The sequence below is a fragment of the Stenella coeruleoalba genome, assembly GCF_951394435.1.
Source record: "Stenella coeruleoalba genome assembly, chromosome: 16".
NCBI classification, from domain to species: Eukaryota; Metazoa; Chordata; class Mammalia; order Artiodactyla; family Delphinidae; genus Stenella; species Stenella coeruleoalba.
Window position 1 is genome coordinate 55255328 of NC_137162.1, and position 18518 is coordinate 55273845.

Below are 18518 nucleotides of genomic sequence, written 5' to 3' on the forward strand. Positions count from 1 at the left end.
ATTACCAAAGTCCCTTTTTCTGGTTTTCTTTTTTCTCCTCTCACCTTTCATCTCTCTGCCTGTCTGGTGGGTACACCAGCTAGCTCCCCTGCATGCCGACTCTTATGCCAGGGCTGTGTGTTTCCCTTGCCTCTGTGTGGTCTTCATCTTTCCCCCGACACCTTCCCCTTCCCTTCGGGGTCTCCCTTGTCCCCTGGTGCACTGCTCCCTCCCCCCGTCCATGAGTTTCCCTCCTCCTCTCCCTCTCCCCTGCTTACCCCTTCTCTTTATCTCTTTTCTTTCTTTTTTTCCTTCTGAGGGTGTACAGGTGTAGGGTAGCTAGTCAAGAGTTGACATCGGAGAGAGCCCCTTAAATTTGACCCCGCATTTCTGGTCCTGGAGCCCAAGGTCTCGTTAGTTCTCGGCTGCTTTCTGACACCAAAGCCCTAAGTCTCATTCAAAGGCTTTATTGCAAAAATCTCATCTCTGGCTCACTCACTCTGCCCAGTACACACACACCTTCATTGTACAGTTCTTTCGGTTCTAAGAGCAAAACATTGCCTTCTTCCCATTGTCTTGTTTTATTTGACCCACCATCTCTGCATGTTGTGCTTTTTTCGACTCCTATTCAGCCTCTGGGTTGGGGTTCGCCTGCCCTCTTAACTTTTGTGTCATCTGTAGTCTTGATAAGCAAAGCACAGCTTTGTTTCCATTAATCATGGAAAATGTCATCTCTGAAATGGGACAGGGGAAAGGACCTTGTAAGCCATCTGGTTGAACCCCTTCATGTTACAGACTGAGAAACAGAGATCCAGAAAACCGAGGCCACTGGCCAGCTACTCGCACGTGGGCGAGAACTGCACTCAGAGCTGGGTTTCTTGACCCAGAGGTTTTTCCTGATGCCGGGCAGGAAACATCCTGGCTTTGAAGATATTTGAATGCAAACCAAACCGTGGTGGTTGTGTGGCTGCCACCAGGAGTTAATAACGAGTGTCAACACCTCCCCCACCAAAACAAAACAAAACAAAACGAAACATAGGGCTTCCCTGGTGGCGCAGTGGTTAAGAATCCTCCTGCCAATGCAGGGAACACGGGTTTGATCCCTGGTCCGGGAAGATCCCACATGCCACGGAGCAACAAAGCCCGCGCGCCATTACTACTGGAGCCCGCGCGCCTAGAGCCCGTGCTCTGCAACAAGAGAAGCCACCGCAATGAGAAGCCCACACACCATAACGAAGAGTAGCCCCCGCTCGCTGCAACTAGAGAAAGCCTGCACACAGAAATGAAGACCCAATGCAGCCAAAAATAAATAAATAAATATTTAAAAACGAAAAACAAAACATGTTACTCCCTAGCTTTGGTGACAGTGTGATTGCTTATAATTCTATCAGTAACTTTTAATAAGGGAGCAGCCACTGACTAAATTATTAAGGACTGAGCTTGAATACAGTTAGAACCTAAGAGCAGAACAGCTAGGCACAAGGAACGAAGAGTTCACAGATGTTTAACTTAGGCTCTGTTACCCTCTATATGGAAGCCAGAATCACACTGATACAAATCTGTAGGAAATCCCCAGACCCCTTGTTGCCCTGGGGCATGTTACTCCCTTGCTGAGCCCTTCCCCAGATGTCCCAATAAGAAGCCAGCTGGCTGACTCCAGGCTCCCCTCTGCCCGTGCGCAGCTCAGTCGGAGGGGGGCCGAAGGTGAGGCGGAAGCACCAAAGACCAGGCCCTGCTGACAGCACCTCCCCTGCCCAGCCTGTGGTTCTGATGTCTGGTACCCCAGGTGGTGCTGCTTCTCAGCCTGGCGCCGACTGAAGTCATTTGGTCTGACAGTGGTTTGGGGCATAAGATGAGAAATCCCTTTGGGGTTAGTAACAAATGGCCTCTCTTTCTGTCTCCAGGCTCCACGTACAGTGTCTTGTCCATCATGCCCTCAGACTCGGAGAGCAGCAGCTCCCTCAGCAGTGTGGGTGAGTACCACCTTCCTGGGCACCCCTCCTTCCTGGAGGACACCGGCCGGTCGGGGGTCTGGGTATGAGCTGGGGTGGCGCTGGGTGCATGGGGTGGGCAAGTTGGCCCACACCTGTCAGATCATTCATGGAGTCATCTTCTGTTGGTTCCATTCACATTTCCTCTCATCAGCACGTCCTCTTAATGGAGGAGGGCAGAACGCTGTTCGTGGTGTTAGGAGGGAGGTGCATGACACAGAGGCTCCTGTGTCACCATGTTTTCACTTTGTCAGGGCACAGCGCTTCTCAGAGAGCCCTTTGCCTCCGACCCCCAGGCCTCGTAGTACACAGTGACCACTATCCAAGAGACTGGCCCCTTTGGGGGCTGTTGTTTGTGAGCAGGACTGGCCCACTGGGAGTGTTGTCTTGGGCGTAGGAGTGGCCAGTCCATGCCGAATTCGGTGTGTCTCTGGATGTGGGTCCCAGGAGCCCATAGAGGGAGGCTGGCCCTGCTGTCACTTCACTGAAGACGTCCCAGAGGAAGGTTGTCATAGTCTCGCAGTCTTCCCGCGCCTCTGTGGCCCATCTTCTGTGTCACATGCCCTCTATTTAATGCCCTAGTGTAGCTCTGTGTCCTGGTTTGACCTTGATGGATGGGTACACCTTCAGTGGTGTGGTGAGTCCTGGAGTTTTTGAGTTGGAAGGGCTCACAGAGGTCATCTGGTCCCATTCTTCCTGTTTCCTCCAGTAGACAGATGGGGAAATGGACACTCAGAGAAGGTGAGTCTCGTGCCTGAGCTTCTAGAACCTGCCCGGGGCAGGCCTCTTATGCGTTAAGTTGACTCATACGGAACACCTCCAGGGGGCCAGAAGTGGGCTTGTGATATAGCGGTGAATAGGCAGACCTGGTCCCTGTGCTCCTGGATCTTAGGGTCTCCTGGGGAGACAGATGAGTAGATACAGTAAGTGAGGTCAGAGTGGTGAGAGGGGTACCAGTAGGGGGCACTGTATTTGTTTGCTAGGGCTGCCCTAGCAAAGTGCCGTAAACTGAGTGACTTACGCAGTAGAGGTTTATTCTCTCACAGTTCTGGAGGCCAGAGTCTAAGATCATTGTGCCCTGAAGGCACCCAGGAGCGGGTCTTTTCCAGGCCTCTTCTCCTGGTTGTGTGCCGGCAACCTCTGACGTTCCTCGGCTTGTAGGTGCATCACCCCAGTCTCTGCCTTCATTTTCACATGGTGTTCTCTCTGTGTGTGTCTCCAAATTTCCTTTTTTAAACAGGACACCATTCACATTGGTTTAGGGGCCCGCCCTATTCCAGTATGACCTCATCTTAACTTGATCATCTCTAAAGACCGAATTTCCAAATAAGGTCACATTCACATTTACTGGGGATTAGGACTTCATCGTCTGTTTTGTGGGGCACAATTCAGCCCCTCGCAGGTCCCCTCGTCCCGTCTAGGGTTCAGGGAGGACTCTGATGGGACCACAGTTCACTTTGTCCAGCCTGCTTGGGTTGGTGAGACACAGGGATTGAATGATGGGGCTGCTGGGATTTTGAACACGGGGCTGGCTTTCAGGAAGTGCATGAGCCGGGCAGGCAGTCAGGATGTGTGGAACGGTAATGTGGGGTTTTGTAAAACGGAGGAGCTGGTTGAGCTCTGAGGGCACCTGTCTTGGCCTCACCCTTTTCCGGCTCCATATTCCGCTTGGGAGCGAGGTACAATGATCTGATATCTGACAAACTCATTCACATTGACCCTTCAAGGCTTAAAGTGTTACCTTTCCTAGGAGCATTTGCATTTTAAAAGGAGATTCTAGAGAAAGATAATTGTTTAAACCACAACAAGTATTGTTAATGGTGGAATTGCAGGCCTGAGTAAGAAGGTATTTTTTTGTGCAGCTGGACCTTCGTATACTTTGGAAGAGCATCGTGTCAGTGACCCACCCTTTGGCCCTTGGGATGAAGGGGTCACCAGTGTCCCCGGATACGTGTTGGCAGGCAGGCTGCGAGCAGAGCTCTACTGTACTTCACTGTCTGGGCCCCTATCTTGGATGCTCAAAGACCTGGTTGCATCCCTTCAGGTCAAAACCTCTCCAGTTCACTGGTAGCCAAGTTTTCCTTCTCTTGCTTTTCTGTGTAGAGTTGACGTTGACCTTGGGGTGAGTAGCCCCATTTTTCTGCAGGCTGACTTGAATGTCCCCGTGGCTGTATTGGCCAGAAGGCCTTTGGCTGCAGCAGTAGGGAATACCTACTCATACTGCCTTAGATAGCAGAGGAATGTGTGATCTCACATGGTAACTGTGCTGAGGGTGGGCTGAGTACATCGGGTGTGGCTTTGCGGGCCTCTGTGTGGTGTCTTCCCTTGGGCTGATGGCAGAGGTCAGCCATCACATCTAGACCTGACAGTGTCCAGGGCTACAGTGTTCGTGGTGGGAGCCTCTAGCCACACGTGGCTATTTAAATTCCAGTGAATTAACGTGAAATAAAATTTAAATCACTAGTTTCAGTAGTTACACTAGCCACATTTCAAGTGTTCTGTAGCAGGGGTCCCCAACACCCAGGCCACGGACCAGTACCAGTCCGCGGCCTGTTAGGAACCGGGCCACACAGCAGGAGGTGAGCAGTGGGCAAGGGAAGCTTCATCTGTATTTACAGCTACTCCCCATTGCTTGCATTACCGCCTGAGCTCCGTCTTCTGTCAGATCAGCGGTGGCATTAGATTGTCACAGAAGCGCGAACCCTACTGTGAACTGCGCATGTGCGGGATCTAGGTTGTGCGCTCCTTATGAGAATCTAATGCCTGATGATCTGAAATGGAGCTGAGGTGGTGATGCTAGTGCTGGGGAGCGGCTGCAAATACAGATTATCGTTAGCAGAGAGGTTTGACTGCACAGAGACCATGATAAATCAATTGCTTGCAGACTCATATCAAAACCCTAGGGCTTCCCTGGTGGCACAGTGGTTGAGAGTCCACCTGCTGATGCAGCGGACACGGGTTCATGCCCCGGTCCGGGAAGATCCCACATGCCGCGGAGCGGCTGGGCCCGTGAGCCATGGCCGCTGAGCCTGCGCGTCCGGAGCCTGTGTTCCGCAGCGGGAGAGGCCACAACGGTGAGAGACCTGCGTATCGCAAAAAAAATAAATAAATAAAAATAAAAAAATAAAACCCTATCAGTGGGTCTTCCCTGGTGGCGCAGTGGTTAAGAATCCGCCTGCCAGTGCAGGGTACAGGGGTTCGAGCCCTGGTCCGGGAAGATCCCACATGCCACGGAGCAACTAAGCCCGTGTGCCACAACTACCTAGTCTGTGCAACACAACTACTGAAGCCTGCGCACCTAGAACCCATGCTCTGCAACAAGAGAAGCCACTGCAGTGAGAAGCCTGCGCACCACAATGAAGAGTAGCCCCCGCTCGCCGCAACTAGAGAAAGCCCACGCACAGCAACAAACACCCAACACAGCCATAATTAATAAACAAAACAAAACAAAACAAAAAAACCTCTCAGTGAGTGGCAAGTGAAAACAGGTTCAGGGCTCCCACTAATTCCGCATTATGGTGAGTTGTATAGTTACTTCATTATATATTACAGTGTAATAATAATAGAAATAAAGTGCACAATAAATGTAATGAGCTTGAACCATCCCCGAAACCATTTCCCACCCCCTGCCGCCACCGGTCCGTGGAAAAATTGTCCTCCACTAAGCCGGTCCCTGGTGCCAAAAAGGTTGGGGACCACGGTTCTGTAGCACCTGTGGCTAGTGGCTACCATATTGGACAGATCAGATAAAAGAACATCTCCATCATCACAAATGGTCCAGAGGATGAAGGAGGCTGTCTCCTCTCGTGTCTCCTGATGAGCAAAGAAGCCTTCTCCAGCAGGTCCTCAGCACAGTCCCCAGTCCCCTGTCACTTGTCTGTGCCGAAACCATGGCTCATGCAGTGCGGTCCCTGGACCAGCAGCACCCAGGTACTTGATAGAAATGTAGGTTTCCAGGCTCCAGAAGCTCTGAGGATGGGGCCCAGCATCCATTTTAACAGTCTTCCTGGTTGGAGGTGAGTTGACCTAACCTAGTCCCCGGCAAAAGCACTGGAATGTCTGTGGCTGGCTTGGACCAGCCCCTTGGAGTGGAATGAATGGAGGGTCGTCCATGGCCCACTGCAGCACCTCCTGGAGGAATCCCTCCTGGCTCAGCCTCACCTAATCACGGGCAGAACACTTCTTTTCCTGGCCATCTCAGGCACACCCCCCGACCGAGGGGCTGATGAGTCAGATGGAGACTGGCTGTTTCTGTTGGTTAGGTCTTTCTCCATGAACCTAAGGAAAGGCAAGGTCTTAGAATAAAAACATCACCTCCACTTTCCCACTTATGTCTCCCTAACCAAGAATGTTTGGCCAAAGAACAGCAAGTTATATTTAGCATAAGAGAAAATTGGTAGGTGGAGCCTTGGGTATGGTATTTTCTCTGCAACAGCTGGTACCTGGTTGCCCCTCTCCTCTTCCCGGCTGGCATTAGGTCCTCAGGTGGTCTGCCCATTTCACCTCTTCAGCCTGACCCTCCTAACAACAGGCCGACAGCCTTAAAGTTTGCTGTGTCTTTCCAGGCAATTTTCATCAGCCAAGCACGTGTGGCTGCTTTGAGGCTTCCCCCCACCCCGTGTGGCCTGTTATTTGAGTAACCTGCCTGTGGGTAGGCCCCATGGATCTGCCCAGGGGAGGCACACTCATTTCAGGCAATCGATGTTTTTTTCCTCCCCCGTTCATCCTGATCTAATTGCCCAGGTACCTTTTTTTTTTTTCTCAACTTGGATAACTGAGGAAGTTTTAAGAAGAGGAGACATTCTTGGGCAGCATTTATAAAATGAGCCTTAAATTTCATGCAGATTGAAGTAACAGGAGAGCTTTCTTATTAAGGAGAGAGATCTGGTTTTGTTAGCAGAAGGATCTGGAGGGCTTCCTTCCTATCCCAGCAAAGATTCCTTGAAGGTGCAGCTTCTAGTTGATAGAGGATGGTGGGGTGAATGAGCATGGAGGCAAGGCTGCACCCTGACCCCTTGCCGTCTGACCCTTCCTTCTCTGATCCTTTTGGATCCGGGGCCTGTTTTCTCTCAGTGCATCAGATGGACGGGAGCACCTTGTTCTCTTGGAACCCGTGCTCGGCACTCTTAGGGATCACAGGGGGGCCTGGCTCCAGGCCTTACAGGCTAACCAGGTGTCTTAGTCTGTCCAGGCTGCTATCACAGAACACCACAGACTTGGCAGTTCAGAAACAACACACATTTATTTCTCACAGTTCTGGAAGCTTGGAATTCCAAGATCAAGGCAGCGTCGGTGTCTTGGGGGGCCCGCTTCCTGGTTCATAGATGGTGCCTTCCCGTTGTAACCTCACATGGCAGGAGGGGGAAGAGCTCTCTAGGGTCCCTGTTAGAAGGCCACTGATCCCATTCATGTGGGCTCCACCTTCATGACCTGATCACCTCCCAGAGGCCCCACCTCCTAATTCCACACGGGGTTGGGGGGGTAGGACCTCAACATAGGAATTTGGTGGGGTACACCAACATTCAGACCAGAGCACCAGAGAGAGAAGCGACTGGCCGTTTTGCCTTGTGTAAAACAAGGAGACAGAGGGGAAGGAGCAGCTTTTTCTAACGAGGGGTGTCCAGGAAGCTTCAGGGAGGAGGTGGCCCTCAAGTGGGGTCTTCCAGGAATGGCGCTCTGGATGTAGGAGCAGCTTGGAAGCGACAGGCCATTGTCACCTGTCTTGGTTTGGGTTTCGGCAAACTGACCCTGAGTCAAGGATTCGAGAGCAAGTAGCTTATCTGGAAGGAGATCTGGGAGCTGGGCAAGGCTGCAGCTGCTGCGCTGGAGTCTAACCTCCTTCCAGTCCAAGTCCAGGAGGAGCCCCGCTGCAGTCCTGTGCCGACCAAGTAGGGCATCCCCTGGGCATCAGTGGGCGATGCTTTTAAATGTAGTGGGTATTGGACAGCCGAAAAAACAAGGGATTGATAAGCCACTCTGGCCAGACAGTGCGACTTTGGTCCAGACCAGAGGTTCTCAAACTTTATCAGGCATCAGACTCACCTGGAGGGGAGTGCTGGCTTCTCCCCCAGGGTTCCTGATTCGGTAGGTCTGAGTGGGGCGTGACCTGTGCATTTCCAGTGAAGCTAAGGTGCTTTTGGAAGCACTGGTTCAGGACGTGGGATTGTGTCTCCCCCCGATGGCTCTGGCTCTCCTGGGCTGGAGGCGAGGATGGCTTGGTTTTGCTTGCTGCGGCCTGTGATGACCATGTTCTGCTGTTTTGCTTCTCTCCTGACAGCCAGGGCCTGGAGGAGGCCAGGAAGTTTACCTGGGCATCCCTGCTCCACCCACCTGCCCACTTTGGGCCAGTGCCCATTTTCTCCTTGGCCTCTGGTACCACGGGCCCACAGGGCTCTGAAGCAGAGCTGTGACCTCTCTAGCTGTAAATAAGACTTGGTGGGGGAGTGGCCTTCAGGGTCAGCTGGAGTGTGGTGTGACAAGGGGGCTAAGGACAAAGGGCCTTACAGCCAAGAAGACTGCCAACCTGCCGGGCTCTGCTGAGCCTCAGTGGTCTACAGGAAGGCTGCACTTGCATCGGCCAGGGTGTCCGGGAGGAGGAGCCAGGACTCGTGATGGCGAAGGGGCTCTGCTCCCCTTGGCTGCAGTTTTCCTCTTACACCAAGGCCCAGAGGAGTGAGAGCTCTTTGTCCAAACTCCAGGGCCTGTGCCGGCTCTCCTGGCATCTTCCAGCACTCATTTTGGGGCCATTTTAGTCCAGTCCAAATCCCTTAACCCTGGAATCCCATCCTGAACATAAAAATGAAAAAAAAGAAAATCTTTCTTTTCTTAAGTTTTTCTTTTTATTAACTAATTTATTTATTTATTTATTTATTTATTTATTTATGGCTGTGCTGCATGGCTTGTGGGATTTCAGTTCCTCAACCAGGGATTGAACCCAGGCCACAGCAGTGAAAGTGCTGAATCCTAACCACTGGACCACCAGGGAACTCCCCTGCCTTCTTTTCAAGTGGGTTCCAGATTTGGGAAAGGGAAGGAGTGAAGTGGGGGAGAGTGGAACTCCCCTGCCTTCTTTTCAAGTGGGTTCCAGATTTGGGAAGGGGAAGGAGTGAAGTGGGGGGAGAGTGGACAGTTTTGCATTTGAGTCCCAAAGAACAACTGCACAGATAGAATTTGAGGCTTCTGTGGACAACTCACTTGACGTTAGTTTGATTTTGCTTGTTCTTGAAAAGGTTTACTATAAACACAGTGACTGGTCGGGGGTGACAAGCCACACCTCTTCGTTGGTCACACCTGTCCTGGGATGGTCACTTCAGTTTAGGGCACCACAGTGTTGTTGTTTTTTATTTTTTTTAACTTCAGAATTTTTTAAAAGTCATGTTCCGTGAGGTACGAATTACGTACAGTAACATTTATCCTTTTTGGTGTATAGTTCGATGAGTTTTGATGAGCACATTGGTTATTTAACCACTTCCACAATTAAGGTATAGAGCAAATCCTCCACCCTGAAGAATTCCCGTCTGTGACTTTGTAGTCAGCCTTTCTTCCCTCCACCCACAGGCCCTGGCAACCACGGATCTCTCTTCTGCCTCTGTAGTTTTGCCTTTTCCCAAATGTCGTGTAAATGGAAACATATGGCATGTGGCCTTTTGAGTCTGGTTTCTTGCACTCAGCATAGTGCATTCGCGAGTCCCTGTTCCCCTTGCCCTCGTGTGTACCAGTAGTTTGTATGATAGTGCCTTTTTGTTGCTGAGAAGTATTCCGTTGTATGAATATAACACTGTCGTTTATCCATTCAACAGCTGCTATAAACAGTTGTGTGCTAGCTTTTGTGTGAACGTAAATTTTCATTTCTTTTGTGTAAATATCCAGGAGTGGGATTACTGGGTAGTATGGTAAGTGCATGTTTAACTTTATAAAAGACTGTCAAAGTGTTTTCTGCAGTGGCTGTATGATTTCATATTCCCACCAGTAGTGTTTGAGAATTCCAGTTTCTCTGCCTCCTTGCCAGCATTTGGTGTTGTCACTTTTTTTTTACTTTAGGTCTTCTGGTAGTGATAAAGGGACTTGGCAGTTGTCTTCAAATACTTGCATGTCTGTTGTTTAGAAGAAGAATTACAGGTGTACCTTGTGGCCTTTGTTTTTTTGTTGTTGTTTTTTTTTTTGGGCTGCGTCGGGTCTTCGTTGCTGCGCTTGGGCTTTCTCTAGTTGTAGTGAGCGGGGGCTACTCTTCGTTGCAGTGTGTGGGCTTCTCATTGCAGTGGCTTCTCATTGTGGATCACGGGCTCTAGGCACGTGGGCTTCACTAGTTGCAGCACGTGGGCTCAGTAGTTGTGGCTCGCAGGCTCAGTAGTTGTGGTGCACGGGCTTAGTTGCTCTGCGGCCTGTGGGATGTTCCGGGATCAGGGATTGAACCTGTGTCCCCTGCTTCGGCAGGCGGATTCTCAACCACTGCACCACCAGGGAAGTCCCTACCTCATGGTCTTGGGTGGGTAGATAGATCTAGGGTCAGTGAGAGAAATACAGATTTTAACTCAGTACGTAGAATAATTACCTGGGGAGAGATGAGATGGGCTCTCCTGTGAAGTAGTGAGCTCCCTCCCTGTGCAGGAGTTCAGACCATCTTGGTAGCTGTTTAGGGGATTCTGGCAACCATTTTCTTGAAAGGACTGCATCATCTTCAAAATGTTTTTCAACCCTGAGATGCAAGTGAAACTTTATTTTTAATTGAATGGGTATGGAAAGGGTTTTCTGCAACACTTGCTGTTATTTTGGAACTTCCTGGCTTAGCACATCTTGGGATTTTTCTTGAGGCCCCCTGTGGCCCTCCTCTGCCCTCTGCCCTCCTTATTGTGAAAGGACAGGGGTATCCAGGCAGCAGTTTCCCTAAGTCAACCTGCTATTTGATGGATTCACAGGCCTGGACGGCCTCACTTTTTGTGTGTTTCGTGTATGCTCAAGCCTTTGGGGCAGGGGAAGGGAAACAGGAGGCCACTCCCGTCGGGAGGCCGTGCAGGGTAGTGGACGAGGCCCTGGGTCTGGAGGTGAAGCCGGATTTGCGTGGGTATCCTCCGGTTTCCCAGCTGTGCAGTTTTGCTAGACGTCAGTTTCTCACTCGGTGATCACAGCACGTATCTGGGAGGGTACTGTGGGTATTGATGAAGCGAGAGCCCAGGTGCGTTTAGCACAGAACCCAGCGCGTAGGCTGTGCTCAGCAAATGACAGCGCTCACGTCCCTGTGTGTGTGATCGGCTGCCCCCAGGTCCTACCAGCTGCAGAGCCAGTGGCCTCATCCTGCTGGAGACAGACAGGGGGCGGTGGCTGTATGTGGTGACAGGTCTGATGACCCCTACTTCTGTCCTGCTGCTGCTTCTCTCTCCAGCCTCCGGGGAAGCCAAGGGCTACATCTTTCTGTTGCTTCATTTTTAAAATGGGGTGGAAATTCTTCATCTCCCTGGAGGCAGATTGCTGGGCCTGGTGGTGCTTTTCAGTTCTGAAATTGAGATCTGATGTTTCTCTGATACTTATTGAACTTGACCGCAGGTCAAGTCGTTCTCAAAGCATGGTCTGGTGTCCCTGAGTTCCTTTCATGGAGCCAGTGAGGTCAGAACTGTTTTCATAATGGTCCTGAGGTGACACTTGCTTTTTGCACTCTCGTCCTCACACAGACTCGGCTGTAGAGTGGAGTTTCCTACAGGTTCCATCCACGGTGTGTGATGTTGCTCGGATGTGAGACTGGCTGTCTTTATTAAGCCCGATGTCAAACAGCATTACGCAGATGCAAAGCCATGCTATTCTTCTCGCTGTGTTTTCTGTTTTGCGGTAGAGAGTGTAGTTAATTTTTCATGAAAAGCCTTAATGTGAATATGTAACGGGTTTGGTTATTTTAAAATTAGTAAATATTTTACAATACCTTTTTAGTTTTAATTTCTAATCTGGTAGATATTGTTAGATATAACCCCTATCAGCAAAAGCTCTTTGGAGTCCTCAGTCCTTTTTAAGAGTGTAAAGAGGCCCTAAAATCAAACCATTTGAAAACTTTTAGGTTGAGGCCTCGGGCACGTGGGGTCAGGCAGAAGGCACTCCATACGCCATGCTGTCATTTACTGGCTTGGTGACCTGGACCCATTATTTAAGCTTGATAAGGTTTTGTTTGCTGATCTGTAAAATGGGGATAGCAGCAGTATCTTCCTTAAGGGGATGGAATGGGATAATGTATGAAAAGCATCTCGTAAACCGCCAGGCATGGAGTGAGTGCTACTCATGGTTGTCTTTGGGAGGCCGCAAGGCACAGCAGCAGAGAGCACGTGCTCCGAATCCGGGTGCCTGGGCTCTCGTCCAGGGCGCCACTTGCTGTCTGTGGAAGTTTAAGTTGATTCCTTAAGCTTGCTGCGCCTCAGTTTTCTCACCTGTAAAATGGAGATGATAATATTCTTACCACCTGTGGGATCGTTGGGAAGGTTAAATTAATGCCCGGGGCGTCTGTGTTGTGTGCTGTTGTGTGGTTGGTTGCGACGTTTACATTGAAATCCTTCTTTTCCGGGTGCTTGTTGGGTCTGTTCATGCCACTGTCTTGGGTTTGTCAGTCCTCCACAGATCGTGTCCCCCCCACCGGGCCCCCCAGGGGCTGGTTAGATGCCGAGTTTTAGTTGTAGGCCTCTCCAGAAGTGGGTGTCAGGCACGTGTCCAGAGGAGGCCCCACATGTCAGACAGCCAGGTAAGTGAGTGCAAATCAGATGGCCGTCGTCGAACTAGAGCTCATAGAAGTGCCTTCATTTGCCAAAGAGGAAGACGTTACACAACCGCACAGAGCTGTAACCAGCCTGTTTTCCAGAACTCCTGGGGGCAGGGGTAAGGATCCAGGGTCTTTGGGGAAGGGGGAGGGAAGGCTTCTCAGGCTGTGGAGTAGAACCCATGGACGGAGGGAGTTGCTCAGGGGAAATGGTGATCTTGGGCCTCACCTTAAAGAACATTTTGGCCGCAGAGGTCTGGCCTGAGCATAAGAATCCTGGCTGTTACGGAGGTGCTGGCTTTAAAATAACATGTGTTTCGAGGGGTACTGGATTCAGTGGTTGGCATACCGACATTGGATAACACTGAGCTGGGAGCTCGAGTCTCCTGCCTCAGACCATGGTCTAGCTTGTCACCCACAGTGTCGAATTCTCCATCCTCCCTGCCACTCCTGGAAGATGCAAGGCCACACCTGAGTGCCTGTCTTGGGGGACACTCGGTTTGCACAAGAAAATCAGCCAACAGCGGTCTGCTGGGGGGCAGCGGTCAGGATGACACAGAGTCAGAAGACATTCGTCTTGCCTTTTACACGTTACAGGGCTACTGGGGAGACAGATACTGTGTCCCTGGGGTGAGTCCGCCTCTGGATCACATCCATAAACTGGGATGACTTCTGTGGGTTACTCGGACCCCACTGAGGATCTCTGAGGCTTAGAGGGCTCAGGGGAGCACATGGACGGAGTTAACTATAAAAGCACCATGGATCTGTCTCTTTTTCTGGGACATTTGAGTGAGGTGCATACTTCCTAGAAGCAGATTGGGATCTCGTCAGAGGTGCTGGTGGTGGCCACTGTTCCTTGGTAATAGCATAAGGCATGCGATTCCCTTCAGGACATGTCTAGTCCTAGGGACAAGTGACGAGGGCCTGGTGTGGGCTGGGCAGTCAGAGGTCCTGGGACTTACCTGCACCCCGTCCCACTTACCTTGGCCATGGGCGGCTCTCCCTGTAGCTCCTCCAAGCTGCACACCTGGGCTGGTTGAGCAGGTGCTTTAGGCAGTCGGGCGGCGTGGAGGAGGGAACTGTGTCCAGCCCTGATCAGGGGAAGGCAGGACACGGCCCTTGGGCCCGGCTTTGGAGCTGGCTCCCTCTGTCCTCTGCCAGCTTCTCTGGGAAGCTGTAACTGTGTCTTCCTCTTCGGGCCGTGCCTTCCACCTTGCTCAGGCTGGCCTCTCTGTGCCCAGGGGTGGGTGACAGCTGGTGTTAGCAGAGCAGGCAAGGATGCAAAGATCAGGGCCAAAAACAGTTCCATCCTGGAGATGCCAAAGCTAGGTTGGAGGGAGAGAGGGGGACCTCGCTCAGGGTCCTCAGCCAGGGCCCAGGTAGTGGATGCTGGAGCCAGACCGCCTGGGCTCTGGTCCCAGCTGTGCCTCTTACACTCTGACTTGGCGGTGTCCTCTGGGAAAGGGGGATGTAACAGGACCCACCGGTAGGGTGGTCGTGAGGAGCGAATGCAAGCTGAGAGCCCAGAACAGCGCCCGGCTGCTGGTGGGAGCCGTGTGAACACGAGTTCTCTTTGTCACCGTCCTCCTGCAGGCACCACTGGGAAGGCGCCGTCCCCACCGCCGCTGCTCACTGACCGGCAAGTGAATGAGAAGGTGGAGAACCTCTCCATTCAGCTGCGGCTGATGACCCGGGAGAGGAATGAGCTGCGGAAGCGCCTGGCCTTCGCCACCCACGGGACCACCTTCGACAAGAGGTGGTGACCGTGCCCCTCCCCCACCGGCCCGATGGACAGGGTCACCACCCTGATGCCATGGCACCCCCTGCCCCGAGGCGTACCCTTAGCTCCTGAGAGCCCTGCTGCCTGCCCGAGTGTCCTTCCTGCCACCCGCCCGTGTAGGCCTGGATGCGGGGAGCGGGGCGGAGGCTTGTTATGCTTCCTCCAGTTCAAAATCGGAGTCTGTGGCCTGAATCACACAACTTGGGGATTGAGAAGTGTGCGTGGGTGTGTCCATCCTACACTTGGCTCCTGGCACTGGTGTGCTCTTGCTTGCATGTGTGTGCGCGCGTGTGTGTGTGGACCGGCCTCACCGCCTTTCTACTGGCCTTGCCGATGGTCATTTGGTGGGTGGTCTGGGCAGCAGCTGGAGGCTCCTGGTCCCACTTGGGTGCCTCCTCGCTGGTTGGTTGGATGGCCCTGGCCTTGTCACCAGCCCTATCCTAGGCCTCTCTGCCTTCCAGCCCTGGAGACAATATGCTTCTCTCTCTGTCCCCTGTTTGCTGCTGTGTGCAGCCCCTGCCCTAATAGAGATAGTCAGTCACCCTGTTGCTGAGCCTTTGACTGGTCTGTCCGTGGGCAAGGGCACTGCTGTCTCCTGGATACCCCGGCCCACTTCATTGCTGAGTGGATCTTTATGTGGTTTGTAAACACGTTAGTTGTTTCCTGCCACGTGTTTGTTTTAGAAAGGGTTGGTCCCACCTGGCTTTTTTGTTATTTTGAAGAAAACCTTTGACCACTTCTTTTGTTGGGATTGAGAGGTAGACGCCAGGGAAGGGTTGGGGCGGTGCTGGCAGGGGTTCCGAGGGGAGCAGCAGCAGGGCTGGTTTAAGCTTTCCTTCAGGAGCATGGGGGGTGTGCGCCTCATCCTGGGGAGGATTTTTCTGGGGTGATGTCGGGGCTCAAAGCCTGCTCCTAGAGGTTGCTTTTATGAGGATGTGTCTCTCAGACAGACAGCTTGAGGGCAGGGCAAGTGAAGACAGTGTGCGAGTGTGTGCCGTCCACATCTGCTTTCATGCCACCGAGGCAGAGTAGTGGCTGCACAGAGATTGGCCCTTTACAGGGAAAGGTTTCTGATGCCTGCTCTAGGGCAGGGGTTCCCAGGCTTGAGCTCGCACCAGGGTCACCTGCAGGGCTTGTTAGAGCACAGATGGCTGGCCATTCCTCCCTCCCTCCTGAGTGTCCGATTTCGGAGGTTGGGGGCTGGCCTGAGAATTTGCATTTCTAACAAGTTCCCAGGTGACTACGGTGCTGCAGGTCTGGGGACTCCTGGTCCTGGCCACTTTTCTCAATCTTGGCTGCACGTTGGAATCCCTTGGGGAGCTGAAAAATCCCCATGTCTGAGTCCTACCCTGAGGGATGCTGACGTAATTGGTCTGGGCCTTGTCTATTCGTTATGTACCCAAGATTGAGACTCACCGCTCTCAGGAGAGGAGGAGCTTCATCCCAGGGACTGCTGGGCCCCCTGTGCGTGCAGGCCTGGCGTGTGGCCTCCGGGGGGCTCCCAGAGCACAGGAGCACCTTCCCAGCTCTCCCGGCCCACGCAGGGAGTTCAGCAATCAAGGCCCCCCGTCCTGGGGATTCGGATTCTGTTGGTCTGGCTGCGGCCAGGACACCCGGGCTTAGCAGGCATTTGTGGGGGGCGGAGGGGGGGCGTTGGTGTTGGTGGTATGCAGGAGACCAGTGTTCGGGAACTGCTGGGCTGGAGTGACCTAGGACGTGGCTTCCCAGGGAAAGACATTCTTGTCGTTGTGATCCCGGGGCCAGTGTTCACTGGGCTGTTTGCCGTCTGGGCCAGGCCCTACCACAGGCTGAATCCGGACTACGAGAGGCTGAAGATCCAGTGTGTGCGGGCCATGTCAGACCTGCAGAGCCTGCAGAACCAGCACACCAACGCCCTGAAGAGGTGCGAGGAGGTGGCCAAGGAGACCGACTTCTACCAGTGAGTGGGGCCTGCCTGGCCAGGGTTCCCAGCGTGCAAGGAACTGCTGCCTCTTGCCAGTCTTCAGTTGTGGACCTGGAGCCTGGGGTTCTGGTCCCATCCTGCCTCTGCCACATAGCAAGCGGTGGGCCTTAAGCACGTGCGTTTGTGGCTTTGGGCCTCAGTTTTCCATACCATCCATTGCCAGCTTCAGAAGCACGGTTGGTAGGAAAGTGGTCGAATGTGTGAGACAGTAGGCCAGGCAGATCACTGTGGGCCTCTGGGTCCCTGCTGGGGCTCTACTGCCGCAGGAGAGGCAGATGGGGCATGTTCCCCTTTGGTCTCCTGGTGCCCCTCTGAGGGCATTTGCCTGCCCACCTGCTGACATTTGCCAGGCCTCGGCACTTGGAGGTGCCAGGTCCATGCCAGGTAGGGGCTTATCTCCTTTCCTTGGCCTTCACATGTGTGCCATTGTGGTGTCAGGCTCTTAAAAAAATAGTTTGGGTCTTTCTGGCATGTGGCTGACAGCAAGCTTTGGCCTGCCTCTGCACGCTGCTGACCTGTCTGGTGTGTTGGGGGTACTAGGACCTGGAGGGGGTGCTGGTGCCTCGGGTGGGAGTTGGAGGCTGGCTGGGCTCACTGTGCCGTGTGGGATTTCAGCACGCTCCACAGCCGGCTCCTGAGCGACCAGACCCAGCTGAAGGATGATGTGGACATGCTGAGGCGGGAGAACGGACAGCTGCTACGGGAACGTAACCTGCTCCAGCAGTCGTGGGAGGACATGAAGCGGCTCCACGAGGAGGACCAGAAGGAGATCGGTGACCTCCGGGCCCAGCAGCAGCAGGTAGAACCGCGCTGGGCGGTGGGGGGCGGACCAGACCCAGGTCAGGCATTCACCCACTCACCATCCATTTACCAACCCCCCGCCCCCCGCAACACACACCTACCATCTCATCTACCCACCCACCCACCCACCTACCCACTCACCTACCTACCTACCTACCGTCTACCTGCCTACCACCCGCCATCCATCCATGCATCTCTCCCCTTATCCACCTACTCATCTGCCACCCATCCATTCCCCCACCCACTGTCCGTCTACCTGCTGACCTACGCACACCCATCTTATCCACCCACCCGTGTGTCCATGTGATTACTTAGCAAGTATTTTTGGTGTCAGCCTCCTGTGAGGCATCGGGCCATCTGTGAGCAAACACTCAACCCTTGTTTTCCTGGACTCTGCAATCCAAGGGGGGATACAGATGTTAATCAAATAACCACACACATTTTGTATTGTTATGAATATCACAAGGGCTACCAAGGAGGAGGTTCTGTGTGGTATGTGTGCTGTGTCACAGGAATTCGACTTAGTCTGGGAGCTTTGGACATCTGTAGCTTCTTTCCTTTGTATGGATTGTGTGAGATTACAGATGGAAAGAAACTTGCAAATATTAAAATTCTGTGCAAATACAAGATGGTAACAGTTACCATCGTTATTTTGGGGTGAGAGTATGTCCTGCTGCCCTTGCTCCTCTCTGCGTTCAAAGTTAGTTTCTTCACTTTGCTCAGCTCCTGTTTCACATTGACAGTAGTGCATGAGGAGCAGGCCAGTCAGAACACCGCTTCCTGTGAATGATGTAGGCCAGTGCCTCTTCTCTCGTAGCTTATGGTCTGGAACTGCCTGGGCTGCCCAGGGACGTGGCAGGGACTGATGATGCTCTGTGTCCACAGATGGTTGGACGTTTGGGGTTGGAAGACAGTCCCAGGCAGAGGCAGAGTGTCCTGCTAGCATTGCAGCATGGGTCCGATTAAGCAGAGCCCCTTCCCCATCAGAAACATTTATGGTTCCCCAGTTAAAGCAGGACCGTTGGGGCTTGATTGACACAAAGCCAGTATATAACAATCTGAACTCATCTGGTAATTTAGGATGACGTTGCCTTTGTTGCTTTTGTTTTCATTTACAGTTAAAATTTTTTAAATTGTGAGATTATTGCAAACTTACAGAAGAGTTGCAAATACAGTACAAAGAATTTTTCTCCTGTATCACTCAAGAATAAGTTGCCAACCTGGTGCCTCGTCACCCCTGAACATGTAAATGTGTACTTCTTGCAAACAGGGATA

The 18518-nt window shown here is 52.5% G+C and overlaps 1 protein-coding gene across 2 annotated transcripts in view; it reads left to right on the top strand.

The window, feature by feature from the left end:
* Positions 1–18518, top strand: part of DLG5 (discs large MAGUK scaffold protein 5) — a 120946-nt gene that overhangs the window by 43938 nt on the left and 58490 nt on the right. For both annotated transcript variants that reach the window (XM_079899600.1, XM_079899599.1), the window contains exons 2-5: positions 1884–1952; positions 14293–14455; positions 16275–16418; positions 17058–17241. In XM_079899600.1, coding sequence (XP_079755726.1) covers positions 1884–1952; positions 14293–14455; positions 16275–16418; positions 17058–17241 — 560 coding nt within the window. The remainder of the gene's footprint in view (positions 1–1883; positions 1953–14292; positions 14456–16274; positions 16419–17057; positions 17242–18518) is intronic.